The sequence below is a fragment of the Eutrigla gurnardus genome (genome assembly GCF_963514095.1).
Source record: "Eutrigla gurnardus genome assembly, chromosome: 12".
Taxonomy (NCBI): domain Eukaryota; kingdom Metazoa; phylum Chordata; class Actinopteri; order Perciformes; family Triglidae; genus Eutrigla; species Eutrigla gurnardus.
Genome location: NC_139926.1, coordinates 5,846,950 through 5,857,890, shown reverse-complemented (window position 1 = coordinate 5,857,890; position 10,941 = coordinate 5,846,950). Strand labels below are relative to the sequence as shown.

At 48.8% G+C, this 10,941-nt stretch overlaps 1 protein-coding gene across 1 annotated transcript; it reads left to right on the top strand.

Moving 5' to 3' along the window:
* Nucleotides 1-8,233: 8,233 nt before the first annotated feature.
* On the top strand, nucleotides 8,234-9,425 carry LOC311022233 (uncharacterized protein; the record flags this gene model as incomplete). Its single annotated transcript, XM_084023340.1, has 2 exons — nucleotides 8,234-8,858; nucleotides 8,971-9,425. Exons 1-2 carry the CDS (start codon nucleotides 8,441-8,443, stop codon nucleotides 9,423-9,425), a joined length of 873 nt encoding a protein of 290 aa, XP_083879466.1. The 5' UTR covers nucleotides 8,234-8,440.
* Between the last annotated feature and the right edge of the window lie 1,516 nt (nucleotides 9,426-10,941).

Sequence of the window (10,941 nt, the reverse complement as noted above, 5' to 3'; positions counted from 1 at the left end):
AACCAAACAAAGGAAGGAACAATCATGGGTCTAGAGCCAGCTGCGAGAGAGAGAGGCTATGCAGAGGGCCGACTTATATGCCCTCTGGAGAGCCCAGCCCACATGGGCAGGTATAATCGGGGGGGCAATGAGGGGGTCTGGGGTCTGATGCAGCTAGCTCCGCATCACAGCTAGCTCCGCACCACAGCTCTCACGGAGTTTAGCGGCACCACCGGCAGCCAGCCTCCACCCGGCCCAGGCCCAACCGGCAGCCAGCCTCCACCTGACCCCACCGGCAGCCAGCCACCACCAGGCCCTACCGGCAGCGAGCCACCACCAGGCCCTACAGGCAGCGAGCAACCACCAGGCCCTACTGGCAGCGAGCCACCACCAGGCCCTACCGGCAGCGAGCCACCACCAGGCCCTACCGGCAGCCAGCCACCACCAGGCCCTACCAGCAGCCAACCGCCACCCGGCCCAGGCCCCACAAACTATGCCCAGTCAAGGAGATGATCTCACAACAGCAAATAAAAAAATCACTGACCTGAAGAATGACATCAAAAGGCTCTCCGATGAACTGCGCAGCAAAGAGACAATGTTGTCCAGTTTCATGGATCTAGCCACTGATCAGGCACAGCAACTTGCCTCCCTGAGCGCAGCCATCCATGACACCACTGTTTGGGACCCGTCCACCTGCCCTCGGCCGTCTTCCTGCTCAACTCCAAACCGCTTTTCCTCGTGGTCAGAAGTGGTGGTCCGAGGACGAAGGAAGAACTCAGACGGGACTGCCTCGCCGCCTTGCCTGTCGAACCACTACACGGCTCTGTCGGTCGACACTCCTGCTCCACCAGCTGCCGATCCTCCGGTTCCAGCTCGCCCCGATCCGGATCCATCTCCGAGATCGGCGCCTGCAGTCACCGTTGCTCACCAGGCACCGGTGGCTAGCAGTGGTGGGGGGACCCGCTGCTCCACTGTGGGACCAGCTCAGCGCTCTCTATCCCGGACAACCACCGCCTCCCGCCGCAGGATCCTTCAGGAGGCCGTGCTCAGACGCTCCGGAGGTCTTCCTCGCCCCGAACCAGGGAGCTCCTCTCCCAAACCCGGGGCCGACCGCGTGGCACGGCGTCCTCGCTTGGCCGTCCGGCCCCGCGGTGCGGACTCTGGCCGTGCTCCCTCCGGCCGAGAAAACCAGCGGCTGTCATCCCCCACACCACTCTTCTCTCCAACTACAGTAATAGTTGGAGACTCCATAACACGGAAAACACGTTTCTTCAACGCCATCACTCACTGCCTACCGGGAGCTACAGTCCAAGTCCTCCTGAACAAACTCCCGGGGCTGCTACGCTCACTTCCGTCCTCTGTTCAGCGAATTATAGTCCACGTGGGGACGTGCGAAACAGCCCGCCAGCAGTCAGAACTGACCAAAATTTATTTTAACATTCTTTTTAATTTTTTAAGTTCCTGTGGATTGTCTGTTTTTATCTCCGGTCCAATCCCTTCACTGGGAAAGGGGATAGGACATTTTAGCAGAATCCTCAGTCTTCACACCTGGCTCCAGCTCACCTCCACAGCTTTTAACTTTGGTTTTATTGACAATTTTAATCTGTTCTGGGACCGTCCTTCCCTCTTCCAACCGGACGGTATTCACCCCAACTTGCTAGGTAGTCACCTGCTAACAGCTAACATACAGCACACCGTTCAGGTTCAATCACACACACCTGCATGACTGTTTACCCTACACGCCCCCTCCCCGGAACATCCGCCGACAGCTCCACCAACCCACAGCACTATTCCCCCCGCTGGCTCCCCCTGCAGGCCACACCCGTCACTAACCCTCTCACCAGAAATTCAACCCATACAAACCATAATCACCCACAGAGCCTCCATCAGTATTCCCTCACAACGTCATCACAACAAACCACACGTGAATCTCTCCCTCAGTCCTCCCAACCAACCCAAAAACAACGACACCTGAAAATGGCTCTGCTCAACACACGTTCACTCAGCAATAAAACTCTCATTCTGAATGAATTCATCACTGACAATAAACTGGACTTCTTCTGCATCACTGAAACCTGGCAAAAACCCCTGGACTATTTTTCACTTAACCAGATCACACCCACAGGATTCACCTACACGGACAAACCCCGCCTTGAAGGGCGGGGAGGTGGTATTGCTGCCATCCACAGAAAGGACATCAAAATCACCACCATCTCCACCCCAGCCGCCCCATCCTTTGAACATCTTGCCCTCAAACTCCCTGGTCCTACTCCACTTGTCACTGCCATTATTTACCGCCCTCCCAAACCAAATCCCACCTTTCTCTCAGACTTCACGGATTTTCTCACCCAGCTCTGCGCCATCTCACCCTCTGTCCTCCTCTGAGATTTTAATCTTCACATCAATGACACCAACTGCAAACCTGCCACTGAATTCCTGGAACTGTTACACTGCTTCAACTTCGCACAGCATATCAACTTCCCCACCCACTCCCATGGTCACATCCTCGATCTGGTCTGCTCCACTGGACTCACACTAAACCATCTCTCCAGCATCAACCTCCACATCTCCGACCATCTCGCCATCATCATCGACCTCAACATCCCCATCCCTATCCCAAAAGATAAACGCAAAATCTCATTCAGAAATATCAAGTCCATCAACCCCTCAGCCCTCTCAGCCTCTCTCACCGGTGCAATATCCATCTCTCCTCCCCCCCTGTCTGATGATCCCAACAACCTTGTGGACTACTACAACAACACTCTTTCCTCCTGTCTCAATCTACTGGCTCCCACTAAAACCAAAACAGTCACCTTCACCCACTCAGCTCTCTGGTACACCCCTGAACTCCATCAAATGAAATCCCGCAAACGACAACTGGAAAGACTCTACAATAAAACCGGCCTAACCGTTCACCTCCACGCTTACACAGACTTTCTCCATATATACAAAACTGCTCTCAACACAGCCCGGTCCACTTACCACTCACACCTCATACACTCCGGCTCCAACAACCCCAAGACTCTTTTTTCCACGATCAACAAACCTCTCAACCCCACCGATAACATCTCTACAGCTTTCACAGTGGAAACATGTAACTCCTTTCTGTCATTTTTCCAAAATAAAATCAACAACATCTACAGCAACCTGACCACCTCCCCGGCTCCCTCAACCCCACCACTGGATCCCACCCCTTCACACTCTCAGTGCCTGTCACATTTCTCCCTGCTGTCTCCCATGGACCTACCTCAACTCACCAACGGCATGAAAACCTCCACCTGCACCCTAGATCCCATCCCATCAGCTCTCATCAAAACCTGTCTTCCATCCATCACCCCACTCTTCGTCAAAATCATAAATTCCTCCCTCATCTCTGGCTCTGTCCCCACTCCACTCAAACTTGCTGCTGTCACCCCCATCCCATCCTCAAGAAACCAGGTCTCAGCCCCGACATCATGTCCAACTTCCGGCCCATCTCCAATCTTCCCTTTCTGTCAAAAATTCTGGAACGTGTCGTCGCTGCTCAACTCAAAACCCACCTCTCCTCTAATCACCTGTATGAACCATTTCAATCTGGATTCCGCCCACAACACAGCACCGAAACAGCCCTCCTAAAAGTCACCAACGACCTCCTCCTCTCCTCTGACTCCGGCCACTTCACCATCCTCATCATGCTTGACCTCAGTGCAGCCTTCGACACAATCAACCACTCCATTTTCCTCTCCCGTCTGGAAAACTACTAAAACATCACTGGCACTGCACTCTCCTGGCTCCGCTCCTACCTCACCAACAGACAGCAATTCATCAGCATTAATAACTGCACTTCCTCCACTGTTCCTCTGTCCCAAGGCGTCCCCCAAGGTTCGGTGCTTGGTCCTCTTCTCTTCATCCTCTACATCCTCCCCCTCGGCAACATTATTCGCAAACATGGTCTCCACTTCCACTGCTACGCTGACGACGTCCAGATCTACATCTCCACCAAATCCATCACCACAGCCACCTGCTCCACTCTGACCACCTGCCTCACTGAATTAAAAACCTGGATGCAAAACAACTTCCTTCAACTCAACTGTGACAAAACAGACATGATAATCATCGGCCCTAAATCCCTCATCAAAAACATCCACAACTTCACTCTCTCCGTCGACAACTCCACTCTGTCCCCGTCCCTACACATGTGCAACAACCTTGGAGTCATTTTCGACAGCAACCTCACATTTCAACTACACATCAATCACACCACCAGGACTGCCTTTTTTCACCTCAAGAACATTGCCCGTCTCCGCCCATCACTCACCTTCTCTGCTGCCGAAACTTTGATTCATGCATTCATCACATCCAGAATAGACTACTGCAATAGCATCCTCTACGGTTCACCTGCCAAAATCCTCGACAAACTGCAATACATACAAAACTCTGCTGCCCGCCTCCTCACCCACACCCGCTCCCGTGACCACATCACCCCTGTTCTGCAAAATCTCCACTGGCTCCCTGTTCCCCAACGCATTGAATACAAAGTACTCCTCCTCACCCACAAAGCCCTCCACAACCAGGCCCCTTCCTACCTCACCGACCTGCTCCACCACCACTCTCCCCCCCGTAACCTTCGCTCCTCCGACACAAACCTCCTCTTCCCACCTGTCAGGACCAAGCACCGTACCTGGGGCGACAGAGCCTTCTCAATTTCTGCCCCCTCCCTCTGGAACTCACTACCCCCACATATCCGAGCCTGCACCGACCAGACCACCTTCAAATCACTCATCAAAACCCACCTCTTCAGAATTGCCTTCAACCCCCCTTAATCCACTACTTCATCTGTATTGCATCACAAACTTGTTTTTAAACGTGCCTGCTTTTAAACCGTTTTATAACTTTATATTACTTGTTTTTAACCGTTTTATAACTTCACTGTACATCTTTTTACCTTATCTCTTAAGAATAGCCTGCTTGTTTTAATGCACTCACTTGTAGCCTCCCTGTGTTTAATAGTACTTGTTTTAAATGTATTGATTTTCAACCGTATATGTAAAGTGTCTTTGAGATCCTTTGAAAAGCACTATACAAAATAAATGTATTATTATTATTATTATAATCACGACCCTCCCACTCTACCCCTAACCACTCCCCGTACCTGCAACACAAAGAAGAGGTAAACAGATAGGCAGAGCGGGAGGGGTCGTCACACTCCCCCCCTTAAAATGGAGGTCCTTACTAGGATCCCAACCTAAGGTACAAGAAAACATAAATACTACCAACAAATACAACTATGGATTTTAATCCAGTACGCTCTAGTACATCAATGTCAACATGTGAAATGTCTATACAACCTGCAGACAGTTGCCAATCTGGACCATCAAAGCTACCCTCTCAGCAACGTTGGTACCTGGGAAGCACATTTGAGAGAAAAAAGCTAGGATGGACAGAGACACTGCTGGGAGGAAAGACACAACACAAGTTAAATTTATGTCATAGCTCTGGACATGGCATCAGCTACGGTATTTTCAACTCCCTTTACATGCCGTATGTCCAAATGAAAAGGCTGGAGGAAAAGACACCAACGCATAAGCCGCTGGTTTGGGTTTTGGAGTGAGTGGAGAAAAGTCAAAGGATTATGGTCAGTGTACACCACCAAAGGACTTACACCACCCCCCACATAAACCTCAAAATGTCTTAAAGCCCAGATGAGTGCAAGGGCTTCCTTTTCAATGATGGAATAGTTCAGCTGATGTGAGCTGAACTTTTTAGAAAAGAAGCTCACCGGACAGTTGACACCACCTTCATTGGTCTGCATGAGCACAGCACCAGCTCCCACCTTACTAGCATCCACATATAATGAAAAAGGCCGGTCCATCTGTGGAGCTGCAAGGATAGGGGCAGAACACAACAAAGACTTTACAGCCTCAAAAGCTTGTTGACATGCGGGAGACCACTCAAACTTCACCTTTGGGCTCAGCAGGGAAGTGAGGGGAGCAGCAACTGTGGAAAAGTTGTTACAAAAACCACGATAGTAACCCACCATACCCAAGAAACGGGAAAGTTCTTTCTTGGTGGCCGGAACAGGAAACTGATCAACTGCCAACACCTTCGCCCTTACTGGCCTCACCTGACCCTGGCCAACAACTTTTCCCAGGTAAGTGACTGTTGCTTTGGCAAACTCACATTTTGCCAGATTGATGGTCAAGCCCAGGCCAGACGGTCAAACAATGCCCGGATGCGCTGTAAATGATCTTCCCAGGAGTCACTGTAAACCACAACATCGTCCAAATAAACAGCACAACCAGTCAGCCCTGACCCTACTTTATTCATTAGGCGCTGGAAGGTGGCTGGGGCATTGCGTAACCCAAATGGCATAACATTGTGATATGGAAATGTTGTACTTCTTGATGAGAGATATCTGAACTGAAGACTTACACATGAGAAGGTTTGGTGTGAATGTAAATGTGTCCTGTGACCTGTGGCCTGTGGCCATTTGTGTGTGTTTTGCAACCCATGTGTGCTTTGTGACATAGGTATGGTTAATGACCCAGGTGGGGTTTGTGACCCATGCAAGGTTTAGTTAAACATTTGAGTTTACGACTTCCATCCCTGTGAACTGAGTGAAAACACACCCACAGAAGATGGATAAATACCATGTTTGTCTCACAGCACGATGAGTCTTCACATTGTAACGGACCAGCATGTTGCTCTGTGAATTCTCCTCTTGATCAAGATTAAATCCCTGTTTGGACCTTGAGCTGACTCCGATCTCCTTCCTCCAGTTCTAAACCATCGGGTAATTATTTTAACACGTTGGCGCCCAACGTGGGGCCCCAATATCTTTCCCTCTCTTCGTACCAGAGGACCTGAAGACCTTGCAAGGCAGAGGAAATAGAAACCCTCTGAAAAGACCTCCACCTCTGAAAAGAGGCTCATATAGCCTCGTTTTGGACAGAGAGGCCAGGTCTTCTGAAGAGGGGGCGGTGACGGGGCCAACCACAGAGGGGAGACGGACCAGCCAGGCAAACAGAGTCAGGGACTCATCGAAAGGGTAAGAAATTTCTAATAAGTAAAGCAAGTCGGGAACTTGGGGGATCGATCTCTTAGAATAGGTCAAGGACCTAAAGGTAATAAATAGGAATCAAGCCAAGGCTTGGGGGAGCAGGACTCTCTTAGATTTACGGCAGGACCCTAAATCCAGGTAAGCTGTCTTTGGAAGGACAAAGATTAAACTAATCCCGAAGGCCTGCGAAAACAAAAAGACGTCAGGGAGGGTCAGGGACCCATAGGTAAGAGTACTCAAAAGGAAAAGAAATGAAAAGACCGGTAAAATAGAAAAAACGTTTAATATTTTTAAGCATGAATCAAAAACCGATAGTCACTCTGTTGGTTAACAATTATAAAACTTTAAAACGTTTTCTATGCGATACGGGAGCATGCAGAACAATTAGAATAATCAGAAAAGATGAAGGCGGTGGTAGACTGCCTACAGACAACTATCTTTTCTATGGCCATGTCCGTAAACTTAGCAAGATTTGAACCCCCGTGAAAAAGCCAGATACTATTATATGTGGATGACATCTTAATAGCGTCTAAAACTGAAATAGATTGCAAAACAGATACCTTAGCTCTATTAAAATTCTTAGTTGAATAAGAATATAAGGTCAGCAAAAATAAATTACAATTGTGGCAAACGGTTGTAAAATATTTAGGTTTTAATATTTCACAGTCAGGTAAACATCTAGACGAGAAAAGGAAAACAACTATTTTACAAGCACCAAAACCTACAACCAAAAGACAAATGATGTCTTTCTTAGGTATGACTAATTTTTGCAGACAATGGATTGCTAATTATGCTGAAATAGCACAACCGCTCCAAAATGCTATATATGACCAACCTATGGCAGCTCAAGACAAAATAACATGGACTCAAGAAACTAATGATGCTTTAGTTAGACTCAAACAAGTTCTAGTGAGCTCTGCAGTATTAGCTTTCCCTGATTACTCAAAGCCGTTTGTTCAGACTTGCGATGCAAGATCTGGTTTTGTGACTAGTGTTCTAACACAACCATTTGGAGGAAAACAGAGACCTATTGCATATTATTCATCAAAACTTGATAACATCACAAAGGCTATGCCACCTTGTTTGCAGGCAGTACAGGCAGCTGCACTCAGTGTGCAGAGTTCTGCTTCTATAGTGTTATTTCACCCACTAACACTTATGGGGCCCTATTTTAACGGTCTGAAACGGAAGTGGGAAAGCGCATTGCGCAAGTAGCTTTGTGGGCGGTTCTACGGCGCTATCGCTATTTTACAGGCGGATAAATGACACTTGCGCCGCGGCGCAAGTGTCAAAAGGGTTGGTCTGAAGCAGCCTAATTACCCGCAGGTGTGGTTTGGGCGTAACGTGCAATGAACCAATCAGAGCGTTTTCTCGCATCCCCTTTAAGAACGACCGGCGCATGTTCCATGGCGGATTGCTATTATGATGGCGGGTTTGCCAGGCGCACGCAATGATAGGTTCACCAAAGAAGAAACGGATGTGCTTGTCAGAGCAGTCAAAGAACGTGAGTTGGTTTTATATGGGGATGGGAGAAACCCACCCAAAATTGCTTCAGTGAAAGCGGCTTGGGAGGAAATCGCCGTAATTGTCTCAGCAGCTGGACAAAATAGGACATCTCTCCATTGCCGTAAGCGATACAACGACGTCAGGAGAAGAGGAAAGGCCAAGCTTGCGGCCAACTTGAAAGCGCGTCAAAAGACTGGAGGAGGATCTGGCAGTTACCAGGACCTCACGCCAGCAGAGGATATCGCTGCGTCAACACTGACCGCTGAAAGTGTTGAGGGTTTTGGGGGCTTAGAGGTCGGCACCCAACCCGATGCACCAGCTGTCCAACCCCAAGGTACATAAATAAAGTTCACATAAATAGAGATGTCGTGAAAATCTTTTTAATCATTTTTGACATTTATTAAATGTAACACACCCATAAAATAAATCAAAACAATGTCACGTAGCTTCTCAGGAAGAAGACCCTGGCCTCGGGACCAGCGCGCACGGGGCAGCTGAGGGAGCCGCGCGGCGCCCTCAAGCACGACGCCGTGGCAGCAGCAGCAGCATGAGGCCGCAGGACCACCCGTTCCTGCAGCTCCAGCAAACCGGGTTCGACATGCTGGAGCGGGAGCTGGCCGGGATGCGGCGAAGCACCAACACCCGTCTGGACCGGGTGGCGATGTTGCTGCGGCCTCTCGGGCGCATCGCCTCAAGTTTGGACCGGATTGCGACAGCAATGGAACGTGCATGGCCCCCAAACGACCCACCTCCTCCCCCTGTTGTGCCCCTTCCTCCCCCCATTCCATCTCGGTCCACCCGCTCCTGCAGGAGCACATCCAGCGTCGCCACCCCCGGACCCTCATTGGTTGGATCCCGCCGAGGCAGGCCGCGTAAACGGCCTTACAGAGGGAGAAAATAATTTTTTTCCCCTTCAAATCTTTGCAACTTTTCATTTTTCGTTTTGTATTATTTTTTTTCATTTACGCCTAATATTTGGACAAGCCGAATAAAAATGTCTCAAGGACATACTATACTTTCCGATGTTTTGGGCTCACTTTCTCTGACTCACAAGGTTATGAATGCATGGTAATATTTGTACAATGCTAAACAATAGAGCGGAGATGTCATTAGTTTGCTTACCTCACTATATACGATGCAGCTCCTCTGACAGATGAGCTCTCCTCTCCCGTGCTGCTGCAGGGGCATTTGGACGTAATGGCATCGGCACATGCAGTTCAGCATCACGTCTCATTAAGTCCTCTAATCTATCCTCATTAATGTCATCGACACATCCATGATTCAATAATTTGGGTAAATGTGTATGCTAGATTTATGCCTATTTATTTTATCTTTATGGACACCACAATGATTTTCCTTGTGTGGTAATATTTTATTGTCCTTGTAATTATGTATGGTTTGCAAAAATGGGAACTGCTGTCCGTGTAGATGAGAGAAGCAAAGTGTATGCGCGAGGTGCACAAGCAATCCGTATGCATCGCATGCGCATGTATGCATGCGCCCTTAAAATAGCATCTGAACAACGCGCCACTGACTTTAAACCAGGTATTTCCTGGCCAGTAGCGCAATGGTTTTTAGAAACGTCAAAATACCGTTTGCGCCAGAACACGCCTCCTCCTTCAGCCGAACCGCCCCTTGGGGCGCAAGATCATTCCCTAATTTAGCGGCGAGTGGCGCTGGTGGCAAAAGAACGCTCTGCGCCAGTTGTAAACTAGCAACGACACATGCGCCAGTGACTAAGTCACTTGCGCCGGATGCAAGATAGGGCCCATGGTGTCACATGCGGTCTCAGCACTTCTAATGCAGAACAAAATAGCTTTTCTGTCACCAGCGCGACATCTTAGTTGTATGACTATCCTACTGTCACAGCCACATCTCACTATAGAGAGATGCACTACATTAAACCCATCAACCCTGCTACCAAATGAAACGGAAAAGCACATGATTGTGTAGGAGAAACTAGTGCTAGAGTTTTACCAAGACCAGATCTCAGCGATGTACCACTTGATGCTGCTGATATTGTGATATTTGTAGATTGGTCATGTAAAAAGAATCCTGATGGGACAAATGTAAGTGGATATGCTGTAGTAACATCTGACAAAGTTTTGAAGTCAGGCTCCTTACCGTCGCATTTCTCTGCGCAGGCAGCAGAACTTGTTGCACTTACAGAGGCGTGCAAAATAGGGAGAAATAAAGATATAACTGTATATACAGATAGCCAGTATGCATTCTCGACACTTCACGTGTTTGCACAACAGTGGAAAAATAGAGGCATGGTAACATCTACAGGGAAACCTATTACACATAAAGATCTCATTTTGCAGCTACTGGATGCCGTTCAACTGCCAAGAAAAGTTGCAATATGCAAGTGTGCCGCACATACTACAGGTAAAGATTTTATTTCAATGGGGAATAAA